Source organism: Myodes glareolus, chromosome 3 (assembly GCF_982192425.1).
Source record: "Myodes glareolus chromosome 3, mMyoGla1.1, whole genome shotgun sequence".
NCBI classification, from domain to species: Eukaryota; Metazoa; Chordata; class Mammalia; order Rodentia; family Cricetidae; genus Myodes; species Myodes glareolus.
The window spans coordinates 72698709-72716783 of NC_142028.1; the positions used below are offsets into that span (position 1 = coordinate 72698709).

At 36.2% G+C, this 18075-nt stretch overlaps 1 protein-coding gene across 9 annotated transcripts in view; it reads right to left on the reverse strand.

The window, feature by feature from the left end:
- The window catches only part of Scmh1 (Scm polycomb group protein homolog 1), a 153126-nt gene that overhangs the window by 112394 nt on the left and 22657 nt on the right, over window positions 1-18075 (reverse strand). For 3 of the 9 annotated variants that reach the window (XM_085686511.2, XM_087904654.1, XM_085686510.2), the window contains exon 2: window positions 2048-2177. In XM_085686511.2, coding sequence (XP_085542637.1) covers window positions 2048-2060 — 13 coding nt within the window. In that variant the 5' untranslated portion in view covers window positions 2061-2177. Of the gene's footprint in view, window positions 1-2047; window positions 2178-18075 lie in introns of those variants that run through there. The other 6 variants (XM_048434563.3, XM_087904653.1, XM_048434562.3 and 3 more) reach the window with 4 other exon arrangements.

Below are 18075 nucleotides of genomic sequence, written 5' to 3' on the forward strand. Positions count from 1 at the left end.
AACAAATGAAGGAACCAAAGAACATTTTGGGCATTGACAAAGTAGGAATGAATAATTTTTTGTACATATTTGTGTCTAAGAACATGTGTCTATCTTGATTATGAGCTACTAATCAGTATAGATTATGCCATAATCTCTACCATATCTCATACATCTGAGTAAATGAAATGAATAAAAGAATAAATAAAAATAAATAAGTGAAAAGCAGTGAATCCATATTTTATGTCATTCAATCTGATAATTTAAATTCAATTTCCAACTTACTATTTTCAAAATAACTCTCTAAAAGTGTCTGCTACTTCCTTATTGAAATTCTACTCATTAATGCTTAGAATAAAAATTCACTGGCAATATGGGTCCCAGCCTTGTGTTAGATAATGCAAACTCAAAAAGTAAAATGGCATCCACTTTTTGGTCTAGAGATGGGAGAAAGACACATGAACACACACATTAAAGTATTATAAAAATTATATTAAACTAAGTATCCAGGGACTCAGGAGGAAGACACAGAGGAGAAGAGCCAATTCTATAAAAGAAAGAGGTGGGGAAAGTAAGAAACTGAGAGACAGCACTTTGTTGAGTCTTGTGGAGCTAGAGCTGGGTACTGATAGCGAAGTAACACAATGTAGTGAAGTAAGGAGGGAAGAGGCGAAGCACTGCACATAAGCTGCAAAACTGAATACAGGAGCCCCTGGTCACATGAAAAGCTGAGTACTTACAATGTGGCTATGACAGCTGAAGAAGGGAATATACACATTTGTGTATTTTTATTCATTTAAATTTAAAAAACTGACTGTGACTCCCGAGAAAGCTTTGCGTATATTTGAAATTTTTTTTAAAGATATTTAGAACAAATCAGTATGTGAACTTACTTTTCTAACTGTGATCTTTCCCCCACCTCTTTTAGATTTAGTTTATCTGCACAAGTGTTTGCTTGAATGTTTTTACAATGTGTGAGCCTATAGATGGTTGTAAGCCACTATGTGAGTACCAGGAACCAAGGCTATGTCCTAGAACATCAAGTGTTCCCAACTGGTAAGATATCTCTCCAGCCTGTAATTATTTTTAAAATATAAATACAAGTTAAGTATTTCTGATAAAACTTAGGACCTGAATTACAATGTGCTAAATAGATTGTAAACACCTTTTCATTAGACTTTTATGTTAGTTGTGTAAAAAAATGTTTTAGATATAAAAAATTAAGTGCATTATTAAATTAGTTTTCCTTTTTTCATATCTTTTTAATGTGACTGCTGGAAAATTTGAAATTATATATATGACTGTACTGGTCTTTACTAGCGAATGCCATTTGGACAGTTGTGGTTCAGTTTGGCCAGGGAATAAGACCTATGTGTAAAAGCATGGCTACACATTTTAATGATACTTAAATAAGTTGAAGCAAAATGCCCAGCATGAAAGGCTGAGAGTGGAGGAGCATCCCTTTAATCCTAGCAATTGGGAGGCAGCAGCAGGTGAATCTCTGTGAGTCTGAGGCCAGCCTGGTTGATAAGGCAAGAACCAGGCCAACCAGGGCTACAAAGTGAAATCTTGTCTCAAAAAATAAAAATCATTAGAATTTAGATCTTTTTTCATTCTTAATAATCTTCAGTCTGGCCAAAGAGACAAATAGTTTCAGCTATTTAAAAATTAAACTTCTAATTTCCTCTCATGAATTTTCATGATAATAACAAAAAAATGGCATTAAAGGTATAAAGAGAAGGAAAGAGAACCCAGAGAGATGACTCAGCCATTAAAAACACACACTGCTCTTGTAGGAGACTAGACTTTGGTTCCCAACACCCATGTCAGATGGATGTACCTCCTGTCATTCCAGCTCCAGGACATCCAATGCCCTCTTCTGAACTCCATAGGCACCTGTACTCATTTTCACAAACCCACATGCAGATATGTATATATACCAAATTTAAAAATAAACTAAATGGAAAAGGATAATGAATTTGGTTAGTAACAAGGAATTTCTTAAATTCACTCTTTGTTAGGCCTTCTTAATTCTATTTACTGCTAGAATGCATAAATGAATACTTACCACTAGGCTGCATAGTCAATGGACTAAAAACTAAGCAAGGAGAGAAGAGGCTTTGAACTTATTCCTGGATTCACCTATATCTTGCTCTGACCGCTGACAAGTCAGTTTCTCTGTATATTAATTTCTCCATCTGTAAAGAAAGAGTGTGGAGAGAAGACAGTTAAAATTCTATGGTGAGACCTTTAAGTACTAATATTAGGCTGCACTATTAAGAAAAAATATTCATATGCATATTTTTACTATTAGAGTATCTCAGAGTTGGAAGGTAACTTATAACAAGTACCACAAGTACAACGGAAGCCTTTATATGCATAGAAATAAATGTAAATATTTTCTATATTTGTTCCTATGCAAATATTGAATATAAACATAGTTTCCAACTAAACAAATAAAGTCTGAAAATTCAAAAGTCACAATAAAACCATTAATAAGGATTATAAACTAAACTCTACCATACATATTTGAAATCCTAGCCCTATAATTTGAATGTATTTAGAGACACATTTTGTAACTGGGTAATTACTGTAAAGTAAAATCACAGTAATAATAGGGGCTAGTGTCCACTGTATTGAATAGTGCAGATATACAGAATATAAAGGGAACACTCCCCCACTGCTGGTGGGAGTGCAAACTTGTACGGCCACTCAGGAAATCAGTATGGTGGTTTCTCAGAAAATTGGGAATCAATCTACTTCAAGACCCAGCAATAACACTCTTGGGCATATACCCAAGATGCTCAATTATACCACAAAGACATTTGCCCAACCATGTTTACAGCAGCATTATTCGTAATAGCTAGAATCTGGAAATAACCTAGATGCTCCTCAACCACAGAATGGATAAAGAAAATGTGGTACATTTACCCAATGGAGTACTACTCAGAGGTTAAAAAAACAATGACATCTTGAAATTTGGATGCAAATGAATGGAACTAGAATACACCATCCTGAGTGAGGTAACCCAGACACAGAAAGACGAACACAGTATGTACTCACTCATAAGTGGATATTAGATGAAAAGCAAAAGATAACCAGCTTATGAATGAGCAGTGCCAGAGAAGCTAGGTAACAAGGAGAACCCTAAGAGAAACATATGGATCCCCCGGTAAGGGGAAATAAACAAGATCTCCTGAGAAAATTGGGAACGTGTGGTGGGGGGAGAGAAGGGAGTGCAGAAGAGAAAAGGAAAGAGGAGTGGGGAGGGAGGAAAAGAACATGAGGGAAAGGGGATGGTCGAGATGGAGGAAGTACATAGAGGGAGAGCATGGAAAGAGATATCTTGATCGTGGCCATTATAGGGCTAGTGTGGAACCTGGAACCAGGGACATTCCCAAGAATCCACAAGAATGACCCTAAGCAACAGAGGAGAGGGTGCCTGAACTGGCCTTCCCCTGTAATCAGATTGATGACTACCTTAATTGTCATCATAGAACCTTCATCCAGCAACTGATAGAAGTAGATGGAGAGATCCACAGCTAAACACTGGGCCAAGCTTCCGGAGATCAGATGAAGACAGAGAGGAGCAATATTATGAGCAAAGGGATCAAGACCATTATGGGGATACTCACAGAAACAGCTGACTTGAGCTAGTGGGAACTCACTGAGTCTAGACTAATAGTGGGGGAGTCTGCATAAAACCAAACTAGGCCCTCTGAATGTGGGTGACAGTTGTGTGGCTTAGGCAGGCTCTGGCGCCACTGGCAGTGGGACCAGAATTTATCCCCACCGCTTGAACTGCATTTTTAGAATCCATTCTTTTTGGAGAAATTCCTTATTTAGCCTAAATATAAGAGGGAGGGCCTTCATCTTGCCTCAAGGTGATGTGTCAAGACTTTACTGACTCTCCATGGGAAGCTTTACCCTCTCTGAGGAGTGGATGAGGGAGTAGGGGGAAGTGGGGGAGCAGGAGGAGGGGAGAAAGTGGGAACTGGAATAGACATGAGAAATAATCATTTTAAAAAAATAATTAATTTAACAAAAGAATATAAAGACTTTGATATGTTTTTGAAAAGTTTTTTTTTTTTTTTCTGAGATAAGGTTTCACTATATAGCCTCAAACTGGATATGTAATTCAGGCTTTCCTTGAACTCACAATACACTTTCTCAGACTCCCAAGTGCTAGGATTATATGCATGTTCCACTATACTTGAATGTCCACTATACTTGAATGTAATTCTGGAAAATTTTAAGAAAAATATGAATAAAAAAATCAACAGGGCTATGGGAGCACTCTTTCTAAACATGATAAAACATCAACCTGACCACGGCTGAAGTCAGGAAAGTTTGGGCAAATTCAGCATATGATATTACAAAAATCAGTTGCAAACTGTAACATACATTACTATTAATTCTTAATGATATACAGCTATCATTAAAGTGTACACCATACGCAGATAGTATATTAAGTATTTTACTGATACTATCTTGCTGAATATTCATCATGTTAATAATATTATAATAAATCCCTTTTTATTACCAAGGAAGTAATACCAAGAAGGGTTAATTAATGTCCTTTCATTAGAAAAATCAGAATTTGAACCAAAACAATATTCTTTAAAAAAAATTTCTTTCCATTTTATTTATTTTTATTTAAAAAAACTCATTGTAAGAAGTGATATTTAGGCCAGCATTTATTATTAAAGATTTATTTTCAATTATGTGTATTATGTGGGGTATGTATTTGTGTGTGTGTGTGTATGTATGTATGTGTGTGTATTTTATGAACATGTGCATGGGTACCTGTGGAGGTAAGAAGAAGGTATTGGATCCTCTGGAGCTAGAGTTACAGGTGGTTGTGAACTACCTGATATAGGTACTGGGGACCAAAATCAGATCCTCTGCAAAAACAGCAAATGATCTTGATAACTGAGCCATATCTCCAGCATCCTCAAACTATGTTTAACCATAGTACTTCCCATCTCTGTGTTGTGCTACCCCAACAAAAATGATGAAAGGAAATCCTCAAATGCTTCTAACATGCTTATTACCTCAATCTGGATACTGAATAAGATTGGCATAGTGAATTATTTTTTAAAGGTAAAGCTAGATTAAATGTAGACTGCTCATAGGTGTAGACAGAAGTTTCTCTCCCACCCGGTCCCACAGCCATTCAGCCCCAAAGAAACACACAGAGGCTTATATTAACTAGAAACTGTTTGGCCTATTAGTTCAGGCTTATTATAAGGCAGCTCTTACTACTTAAGTTAATCCATAACTCTTATCTATGCTTAGTTACGGGGTTTGGTACCTTTTCTCAGTGAGGCATTCTTATCTTGTTTCTTTTGCATCTGAGTGGCAACTGCATCTCTGTCTTCCTCTTCCCAGAACTCTCCTAGTCTGGCTGCCCCACCTATACTTCCTGCCTGGATACTGGCCAATTAGCATCTTATTAAACCAATACAAGTGACGAATCTTTACAGTGTACAAAAGCATTATCCTGTAGTACATAGGTACCATGTTTCAAGTATTCATAAAGCTTAGAAAATATAAAAGAAACAATAACTTTGAATGTACACACAAATGTAAAGAGGTGAGAGAGAAAGTGGTCCAAAGGAACAGGAAAGAAGGGATATTCCCTTAGAAAATGAGCCTGGAAAACAAAGATACATCAAACATACTTTTGAAGATCCACTAAGAAAAAAACAACACCTTCTTTGGTTTTGGATAAAACATAACCATGCCAGTTAAGAGCTCAAAATTTAAGAGTTGGAAATAAAATACCTGTTCAAAAGTCAAGAAACTGGAGTGGGATACAACTGATAAGCTACTTCCACTAGCTGGTATCTTTAGTGCCTCTCGGCTGATTCTCTGTCTCTAGGGTCTCTTAATTTAAACACTTCATTTGGAGACAAGAGTGAGATTAATATTCCTCTGGGATGATGCTCCAGAAGGAAGGACAGCAAAACAGTCAATCTTGTTTCCTCTATACAGCAGACATGAGCAAACAAGAGGAAGCAGATCTTCCCGACTTGCTTTATAACAAATCATGTATCTCTGTGTGTGCATACTAAGAAAAGAATCCCAGAGAACATCAACATTTTCTTCAATAAGCAAGCTCATGGAAGTTCTGAAAGGACATAACCCACTTTGTCCTATCAATGGGCTTAAACAGACTTCAACATATATAAAGTTTACTTTTTTTAATATCTTCTGTAAATGTGAGTCACAACAAAGGAGAAGCTGATACTCTTTAGAATTCTGACTTGTGCTTCTTGAACAGAAGTTTAGTGGTTTCATTATTACCATGTCATACTTCCAGGAAGACAAATGTAGACTTATGTCATGAAATAAGTAATGATCCACCATCACCAACCCGGCTTTCTGATTGTTGAGATGAAGTCTCAACGTGCAGTCTTAGCTAGCTTCAAAGGTGCAATCTTCTGAAGTATCTGAGATTTAAAGGATCACCATGTTTAGATTCATTAGTACTTGGAATAAAAGAGATGACAGTCCTGTGTGTTCTACTTTGTCTCAGTCAGAATACAACAGATAGGTCTTTATGCTCAAGTCTAGATCTGTAATTCTGAATGTGCTGCAGGTACATAATCTCATTTCAAAGCAACAAGGAGAGAAAGCTTTTTAAAAATTATGTATATGTATGCTTTGCCTACATGTGTGTTCATGTACTACATGTATGCATGATACCTGTACTGGATCCTTTGAAACTAGACTTACAGATGGTTGTGAGCCATCATGTGGGTTCTGGGAATAGAATCTGAGTCCTCTAGAAAAGCAGCCTGTGCTCTTAACCACTGAGCCATCTCTCCAGTCCAGGGTGTGAAGCTATAGAAAGTTAGGAAGAAAAGAGACACCAGTTGTCTCTTTCCCCCAATTCTTTTCGTGGTGACATACAGATTATTAGAAATGGGTTGAATCAAGATGTGAGAGTTAGCCAATAAGAGGCTAGAACTAATGGGCTACTATGCAAAATACCATGGACAAAGTTGTACAAGAAAGGATTTAGTTGGGGCTTACTGTTTCAGAGTTGGAGTCCATAACTGTCATGGTAAGAAATGTAGCAGCAGGCAAGCAAGTATGACACTGGAGCAGCAGCTGAAAGCTACTATCTTTAGAAACAATCAGGAGGTAGAGAGACACTCAAAACCATCCCCCAGTGACATAATTTCTTCAACAAGGCCACACCTCTGAACCATTCCCAAACAGTTCCACCAACTGGGATCAAGTACCAAACATATGATCCCATGGGGGTTATTCTCATCCACATCACCACAGTATCCCATGGACCCATTCAGTTTTTCACTTGCAGTATAGTGTTTAACAAATTACATGAGATATTCAATTTTATTGCAATTTAGGTTTTATGTTAGATGACTTTGTCCAATGGTTTATTAAATGTAAAGTGTTCTATGCATATCTAAAGTAGGCTAGGCTAAGTTATATGTTTGGTAGACCAACTGTACTTAAATGTATTTTTGACTGAAGATTTTCAACTTGAAATCAGTTTTAAGGGTAATGTGTATACATTTACTTATGCATATTAAATATGCACACACACAATACCAACTCTCTCAGATGTCTTACTGAAGTGTGACACTGAGGCAGAAAACCCAGCAGCAGCAGAAACAATATCACCAGTGGAGTTGCAGACACTGGCTATGGAAACAGTGGCAGTGGCAGCAGCATGTTTGCTTCCTGTTTATTCATCACTACTACTTTATATACTTTATATTAGGTCCATTTAGGTTTTATTACACTGTGAATCTCAGGAATAATAACATCAGACCCCAGCTCAATTATTTACTCTTGATCTGCCACAATATAACTTAGTAAGTTGTTTCTAAAAAGGAAATAGCAGAAAACGTGAGCCTACTTTGCTTTGCATAGTATGTATAATACTGAAGAGCTAAGTGTAAATAGAATTTTGATTAAGAAACGAAGCATATCTTGGAGACATCAAATTCAGTATCATCCCATAGACTCTGCTATTTTTATCAGATAGGTATTTTATGTTCATATCTGATTTATTGATGATATTTTACAACTACAAAGGAGTTCCAATGTTTTTATAAACTTTGTATGTGCTTTTTCCAATGTCCATAAATATGAAAAAGATATTTACTTAATCATGTTGACTATTATTTGCAATATATTTGGGAATGGAAAGATTTAGAGGTAAAGATATCTGTGACTAAGTCCTGCAACTAAGAGTTGTAAGATTCTGAGAAAGTCTCTTAAACCATCATTGTCATAACATAAGGTTAACAAATACTATTCACTTTGTGAAATTACTGTGAAGACTACAGGAGATAACTATGTGGAAAGTATGTCACAAACTACAACTATGTAGTTGGTTCATATGATTTGGTAAAGCTACAGAATGAGGTGGCAAGAAGGGGTAACATTTAGTCTGGTTTTGTAACACAAAACACTCATGCACAGCTAAACAGAGGATAAGTCTATAATCATACTTTGTGTACAGACTGCGACCTTTTCAAGGATCTGGTTTTGCATAGCACCATCAGCTACACCAAATAGAAAATCTTTCTTCTGTAGAAAGCTGTGAGGAGTCTGGAAGCAAAAACATACAGAGAGACAAATAGAAACGTGAACTAATATAGATCCAAAGAGATTCGTGGTGAAATTAGGTTTCTAATCATAGGAAGTCATTAGACTGGATATCCAGACAGACATATACACATCCATAATAATATGAGTGTGATGAAAATAGTTGTTACTTTATACCATTAAGGAAATAGTAAGAGAAAAAAGTTTATACATCAGATCAGTATTGGTGTGATTTTAGAAAAATTTCATTCTAAGGCTGGTTGGCTGCAACAGATAGAGTTCTCATATGTTGTGCCCACAACAAAAGGCTGACTGTGCTGAAGCTTTATCCAGAGCAATTAAGTATGAAAAAGTAATTAAATGCATTGAGATTTCAAAGAAAGCAGCACAATAATTTCTGTGGCTGACAGTCTCTTACATAGAAAACCTTAATAAACCTTAATAAGTGTATACACACACACACACACACACACACACACACACGAGTTGCTAGAGCTAATAAACTTAGCATAGTAGTAGGATGTAAATGATGGACAATCTGAAAAGGAGATTAAAGTAATATGAAAATACATAGGAATTTTTAATCAAAGAAATGAAAGACTTATACGCTGAAAATTATCAAACACTTCTGAAATATATTAAAGGCAATAAATAAAATCAGTCAATAAAAAGGTAGCCCATGTTGAAGAATTCTAAGACTAGTATCATTAGGATTATAATACTACCCAAAACTAAAAAACAGAGACAAAATGCAATTCCTATCAAAACCTCAATAATTTTTCCCTTTTATACAGACAGAAAAAAAAATGGAAATTTACATGGAAGTACTAGAGAGAGAGTTCAGTGCTTACACATATAAAAAAAATCACACACATAGAAAAATCTTAGTTCAAACCCTAGAACCCACATAAAAAGCCAGGTACTGTAAGGGCATGTGCCTGTAATCCCAATGTGGGAATGGCAGAGACTAGAGGATTTCTGAGGCTTGCTAGTCAGTCAGTCTAGGTGAGTTGGTGAGTTCCAGGTTCAGTGAGAGAACCTGTTGATGTGGGATATCCTCTGTATATGTGTTCCTTTTATTGGTTAATGAATAACGTTGTTTTGGCCTATGGCAGGGCAGAATATAGCCAGGCTGGAAGAGATATAGAGAGAGAGTAGGCAGAGTGAATGAGACACCATTTAGCAGCTGAAGGAGGCAGACGCCTTGTAGCTGCCTAAGAAGCAAGAGGTAACAAACCACAAGCCTCATGGTAAAATACAAATTAATAAAAATGGTAAAATACAAGATTAATAAATTTAATTAAGATTTAGCCAGAAATATGCTTGAGTCATTGGTCAAACAGTGCTGTAATTAACAGTTTCTGTGTGATTATTCAGGTCTGGGGGGCCGGGAAATGAATGAGCAGTCTCTATTTACAACCTGTGTCAAAAAAAACAAGATGGAGAGCAATTGAGGAAGACACCCAGTGTCCACCTCTGGTCTTCACACACACTTGAACAGACATAAACAAACACAGACACCCATCTCCAAAAGGTATTTAGTGGAGGAAAGGAGTGATGAATATGCATGTGTGAAATTCTCAAAGAATATATATTTATTTTTAATGTACACAAAATCTTAAAGAATCCTAAGCAGTTCAAAGAATATTTAAAAAGAACAAGGGTAGAAATTACACTTCCCAATTCCAAAAAGCAGTCATAAGAAAACCTACAAGCATCAAAACCAGTGTAGTATTAGCATAAAGTCAAGCACATAGATACACAGAAGAAAAATTCCAGCGATAAGCCCTAACATGTCCAACAGATTTTTGAGAAAGCTGTCAAAACCATTTAATGGCAAAAGGACACTGTTTTTTAAAAATGGCACTAGGGAGCTGAATATCTACATGCTATGGAGTGAGCCTGAACTTATGCCCTCCATCACTCAAATCAGTAAGAGTTAAAACTATAAAACTGTTAGGAGAAAACACAGGGGAAAGTCTATTACATTTAACTTGTCAGTGATTTTTTAAAATATGACACTACAGGAACTAAAATAAGGCTGGAAAGGTGGCTCAATTAGGTTAAGAGTACTTACTACCTGATGGAGGAAGCTCTGTTAACCAATCATCTTTAAGAGGTGGAACCTAGTTAAGTCATGGCTTCCTGGAGCCCAAGAGAAAACTGGGGCATGGACTTGGACTTCCCGTTCTTGTTTCGTGAGTTTTCCCCTTGTAATAAATAAAAATACAATTGTTTTATCCTTTAGCTAGCCTGCTTATTTCCCATATTGAGCTAATTTCTACAGTTGGTGTCCAACGTGGGACATGAACCCACGACCCTGGGATTAAGAGTCCCATGAAACTATGTAGCTTACAAAAAAGGGGGGGGATAATAATAGTGGGTAATAGAGTGAATACTTGTGAGCTATTATTTATGAATAATTTACATTGGTATGGTTTTTGTATATTGATACAAGTTCAAATTATATTTGTTATTTCTGTTTACAATATTTGTACACCTATGCAAAGTTGTTCTGCTAGATTGTATATATGCATGCTTCTACCTCTGTTTAGGACATTTTATATATTGACACAACTTTAGGATATATTTTCATATTGCATTATATATTATTCTTGCCTCTGATCAATACATCGTTTACTTTTTGAGGTCTTCATTTGCTGCACATTTGTTTATAGATTATTTAATATTCTGACATAAAGTTTTAATCTTAAATTATACAGGTACTAAATATTACAGGTCAATAGTTGTTCATGTTTGTTATACATACAGTCAAATTGATTGGGTTATTTAGATACATAGGGATTGTATTCTGCCTAGATAGGTAATCTTCAACCACTTCAAGGATGGCATTTAAACAACTGAGGGTTCTGTTGACACGAGACATAATTGCTCCTGACAGCACCAATCTATTCCCGAAAGAATGTTGACCACCAAAGACATTCCACTTGGAGCATGTTTTCTTCTTGGCAAAAGAACTTCTTGGGTAAGGAACTGCCCATGCATCAACCACTGACAAAATGTACACTGTCCGGACAGGACAATCAGGATACAAGAAAAAGACTGTCAAGCCTTGCCAAAAAATACTCTGCCTCTGAAAATGGTCTGTCAGTTATGCTAGGCCTTGGCCAAAGTTGGTTGCTTCAACACTGCAAATGAGACTTTGGGTGATTGCTCAGGTAGCCAACTGTCTCTGTCATATACTGCTCACTTTGGAAGCTGCTTGACTGCACTTCCTGCCTACTCAAGTAATATTATCTCTCTTCTCAGGCCTATGATGGGGTTGAAGATTGGATAGTCATAGTTATCTTCCTCTTATTATTTAGCTGAGACTCTTTGGAATAGAATGTTTATTAAAATATTTGTCATGTGTTTCTTGCTTAATATTGTTTATGTTTTAATATTGTTTATGTTGGTTGTAATTTTATACTTGATATCTGTTCCTATGGTATATAGTTATATTGGGTTTGGATTGGTCTTGTTTAGACAAAAGAGGGAGATGTTGGGGGAAGCTTTGTTAACCAATCATCTTTAAGAGGTGGAACCTAGTTAAGGCATGGCTTCCTGGAGCCCAAGCGCTCTCTCTCTCTCTCTCTCTCTCTCTCTCTCTCTCTCTCTCTCTCTGTGTGTGTGTGTGTGACTCCCACGACACAGCTGAGCTTCAACTTCCCATTCCTGTTTTGTGAGTTTCCCCTTATAATAAATAAAAATACAATTGTTTTATCCTTTAGCCTGGTCATTTCCCATATCAAGCTAATTTCTACAACTACCCTTGCAGTGGATCTAAATTTGGCTCCCAGAACTCATATGGTAGTTCACATACACCTGTAACTCCAGTTCCAGAGAATCTGATGCCCTCTTCTGACCTCTGTGAGCACCTCGACAAACACGATGCACATAAATTCACACAGGAACACACACATACACATAAATGTAATCAAATATTTTAAGTACACATAAAAATCATTAACAAAAATGCACCTTTTCATATTAAGTCTTCTAAATCTGGTATGTGATTGTAATTCATATCCATTTAAATGAGAAGTTTTAATTAGGAAATCATAAACTGAATTTTTTAAGTTTATAGTTGAAAAAGCATCTCACTCAAGTTATTCAAATCACACTTAAAATTTTCCAAGAACTTAAATGAAGATTAGTTTCTGATTTAAAGTTACAGTAAGTTTAAAAAATAGTATTTCAAGTCACACCCAACTACACATCTTATGGGACAAAAGCTTGAAAGAATAAATATTAATAATGACATCTATTAAGTGTATATCATGTGCTAAATTTTCTCTAAACATTTCACATGTATTAAGATGTTCAATTCTCCCTATTCTATAAGGTCAAGTGTTATTGTTTTCACAGTAGTAATGAAGAGGATATTGCAAAAAGAGGTCTGAAAATTTGTTCAAGTTTACACATTTAGTTAATGGTACAATTACTCACAAGCAATAGAATCTGGCCAAATTTTTTACCTCTACGGTTTGATGGCTTTTTCTTTCTTTTTTTTTTTTTTAAAGAAAACTAGAACATTTCATTTTACTTAGCAGAAAATGCAATCTCTTGTATATCCTCTAGTTAGACGTCCTCAGTACTGACCATCTTATAGTCTTGTCTTGATTATATGTCAATGTAAATTTGACCATATCATTCTCATTTAACATCTTTCAAAGGCTGCAAGTATGTTCCCATGGCCTACAGAGTACCATGTGATCTGGCCCTGAGCTACCTCTCTTCTGCCCCATCCCCTAGCTCTCATCACTCACTCTAAGCTCCAGCCATGGAGTCTTCTCAGCCTCAACTGAGAGGCCAAGAATCTGCATTACCTGGACTGTTTCATCCTTCTATTCACACTTGGAGAACTTTTTATTTTCCAGATCTCAGTATAAACGTAAGCCCCTCAGAGAAACCTTCTTTGGTCTGTCACTCAAGCCTTCTATTATTCTTTAGTTATCTACATAGTAATTAGCACCATTAAATATTTTCTACATCTATTATTTGTCTCTTCCAATAGGGCCTTTGTCTTTGTTATTTATTCAGCCCTAGAGCTCAACACCTGGAATATGTTAGCATGGAGGAAACAGTATTTATGAATTAAATGAAAGTATGCCAATAACCAAGAAAAATAGTGTAAATTTTTTAAATATAGGATAAGAAAGGACAGTAATCATGCTTGAAATCTTAAAATATTTTACTTGGAAAGATTGTAATTAGAACCCATGAGTAAATTTCTAAGAGAAACACAGTTAATGAAAACCTCCTAAAATTAAACAAAACAGCTAAATACTTTAGTATCTATCTGTAAGTCACTGAAATTTGATAGGATCATTATTTAAAGATACCTTCATGATGGAAGGAATTGAGTAATATAATCATGATTATAATTCACCTTTACAAGAACTTATTAAGGAAATCTACATGACACAAGACAAATTCTAACTGATTAAGAGCCATTTAAAAGCCATGCATTGAAATGATGAAAGATTTTAAAAATATATTACACAGCTGCTTAGCACTGGAAATAGGGAAGTGCCACCAAAGAACCGGAAACTTGGAAGAATTTTCGTAATATAAAACACAAACAGATTTCTGGAGAAAATAATTCAAAGCTGACTGTCTCTAAACAAACACAGAAAAGCAAAACAAAACTTGTTTATTACTTGGATACATTAGAAGGTCTAATTTTCCTAAGGAGTGGGGATGGGAAGAACTAAGATTCCAAACTCCATGCTAACACCCCACTCTACACGCAAGTTCTAGCTGCAGAGTCAGTCGGTCATGGGGCTACTAGGTCCAAATCATGCAATATTGTTTTTATTAATTTTAAACGTTCTTTAAAGGAAAAAGGCAAAGACTAAACTTCTATTCTAAATGTGATATACTAAAAAGATCAGCTAAAGGTGTTCTACAGAAAGTGCAATGATTTCAGAACACAGAACCCCCCACAAAATAAAACAAAACAAAACACTGATGACAACAACAACAAAACAGCATTTCTCTGTGTAACCTTTGCCATCCTATAACTCACTCTGTAGACCAGGCTGGCTCCCAAATCCTGGGATTAAAGGTGAGCGCCACCACCATCAAGCTTCAAAAATATGTTAAGGTGAAAGAATGGAAGAACACAGCAGAAACCACTCCCATCTTTCCCATTGCCCTCCTCATATCTGGTCATAAAACCTGAGGTTTTCTCACTTTCCTCAACACAAAGTCTAAGACCATCAGAGTAAAAGGTGCCTCCTAAACCAGAGGTTAAGTGACCAAAAGCAGAAATGCGAGGAAACATTTGAACACACTGTCAGGGCCTAGTTGCTGAAGCCTCTAGGTTATGATCATTATACCTCATCCTTTTTGTTCAATTTTATTTCTCCCTGACTACCTTACTAAACTTGGCATAAAAATACACAAACAACTGAGTATTATGTCAGCATAAAACTTAGATAAGTTAAATAAATTATTTTATCTTGTCAAAATGTCTTTCATGCTGTAGAGGCTCAGAGTAACTTAATCAAATTATTTGGGTATCTATATTAAGCCTGACCAAGTTGGAGATCAAAATACACACACAGACTTAAACACATGAACACTTAAATCATCTGTATCATTTACTTTTGGTGTTTTGGTTGAGAGTCCAGCCTTCAATGGCTGAACTCTCTCTTCGGCCCTTTTGTCACTTATGTGAAAGGTGTCCAACAAAGTAGTAATCGGACATACATGGAGAGGCACTTTAAATAATGAGAATAATAAAATGCACTTATAAAACCTAACTATATAAATAAATCATCCTTATGATAGTATACATAAGTGACCCAAAACATTCTCCTGGGGAACTCCTACAGCTGATAAACAGCTTTAGTAATGTGTGACACGGCAGGATACAAGAGTATATCAGTAGCCCTCCTATATATAAAAGATAATCAGGCTGACAAAGAAATCAGAGAAACAATGCCCGCAAATAATATAAATATCTTGGGTAACTCTAACCAAACAAGTGAAAGACCTGTATGACAAGAAAAAGTCTTTGAAGAAAGAAACTAAAGAAGATATCAGAAGACGGAAAGATCTCCCATGCTCTTGGATAGGTAGGATTAACATAGTAAAGGCAATTTGCAGAAGCAATCTACAGATTCAATGCAATCTCCATCAAAATCTCATCACAATTCTTCACAGACCTCAAAAAAACAATACTTAACTTCATACAACAAAACAACACAGGATAGCTAAAACAATTCTGTACAATAAAGAAACTTCAGGAGGCAACACCACTGCCGACTTCAAGCTCTACTATAGAGCTATAGTAATAAAAACAAGTTGGTATTGGCATAAAAACAAGACACATGTATCAAAAGAATCAAATAAAAAACTCTGATCTTTGACAAAGAAGCAAAAATTATACAATAGGGAAAAAATCTTCAACAAATGATGCTGGCATAACTATATGTCAACATATAGATTCCAGATTCATATCTATGCATATCCATAGCCAAGAACAAAACTCAAGTCCAAGTGGATCAAAGGCCTCAACATAAATCCAGCTACACTGAAACTGATAGAAGAGAAAATGGGAAGTAGCCTTAAACAAATTGGCACAGGAGAGCACTTCCTGAATAAAATACCAGTAGCACAGACACTGAGATCGACAATTAATAAATGGAACCTCCTGAAATTGAGAAACTTCTGTAAGGCAAAGGACATGGTCAATAAGACAAAACAGCAGCCTATAAAAAGGAAAAAGATCTTCACCAACCCACATCTGACAGAGGGCTGATCTCCAAAATATATAAAGAACTCAAGAAACTAGACATCAAAATACCATAATTCAATTTTTAAAAAATGGGGTACAGATCTAAGCAGAGAATTTTCAACAGAAGAAAATGGCTGAAAGACATTTAAGGAAATGTTCAACATCCTTAGTCATCAGGAAAATACAAATCAAAATGACTCTGAGATACTATCTTATACTTGTCAGAATGGCTAAGATCAAAAACACTGATGATAGCTTATGCTAGAGAAGATGTGGAGTAATAGGAACATTTCTCTACTGCTGATAGGAATGCAAATAGTACAGCCGCTTTGGAGAATCAGTTTGGTGGTTTCTCAGAAAACTGGGAATCAATCTGCCTCAAGTCCCGGTGATACTACTCTTTGGCATACACCCAAAGGATGTTCAATCATACCATAAGGACATTTGCTCAATCATGTTCATAGCAGCATTATTCATAGTAGCCAGAACCTGGAAACAACCTAGATGCCCCTCAATGGAAGAATGGATAAAGAAAATTTGATACATTTACACAATGGAGTATTACTCAGTGGTAAAAAACAACAATGGCATCATAAAATTTGCATGCAAATGAAAAAAATCATCCTGAGAGAGGTAACCAGACTCAGAAAGACACACATGGTATGTACTCACTCATAAGTGAATACTAGATGTAAAGTAAAGGATAACCAGGCTATGTTGTGATGCCTCATTCCCTATGTTGGGATGCCTCACTCAGCCTTTATGTAGGCCGGAAGAGCTTGGATAGGAGCTGTCTCTTATTCTCTCTCTCTCTCTCTCTCTCTCTCTCTCTCTCTCTCTCTCTCTCACACACACACACACACACACACACACACACACACACACAAATGTAAAATTTTTAAAATAAAATTTAAAATACACTCTTAGTAAATTAGAAAGCATAGTACTAAAACAGTATTTGGATTTTGCAAAGTATGTGTTTCAAAGGGAATAAAAGAGAAACCTCAAACCTTTAAACTAAGTTGTGCTCAACAATGGTAGTTGTCATGAAGGTCCCTGTTAGCACTCTGTGCCCCAGCTGGCCTCTAGAAGGTTCATTACTTTCCTATTACCACTGTGGCAATTTATTAATGTGTTCAATGCAAATAAAATAAATTGAAATGACAGTCCTGGCAACCAACATTTCTTATTGCTAGAGCTTTCTCTCACCAGTGGTGCCATGGGTAAGTCTTAATACAAAACAATTTTATATAGTTTAAGAGACTTTCAACATTGATGTTAGTACTAAAAAGAATAAAACAGACACACACACACACACACACACACACACACACACACGCTATAGGTCCTCATGAAAACAGACAAATGATGAGGCATAGAAGCACGTGCCTGTTATCCTAGGACTCAGGAGGTTGAAAGCCCTCTAAACAGACAGCTACTTGGTACCCACTGCCTTGCACTGATGAATACAGTACCCCAGGTGACAATCCTATTTCCTTTTTCCAGAGCTGCTATACTCTACAGCAGTCATACAATATATCATGCTACAGAGAGACTGATGTCTAAGGGCAAGCTGTTGAAAGGCCTGTGTACTTTAAAAGCTTGCAGGTGAAGAGCCTTCCTTGCCTTTCAGCTCTAGCAGCCCTAGGGAACTAATAATGATCTTTGTACCTAAAATGGAAAGCTGCTCTAATTAGAGAAAGAGTTGGAAGAAATTTAAAGTCTTCAATAGAAAACACCATAACTTAATGGAAGAG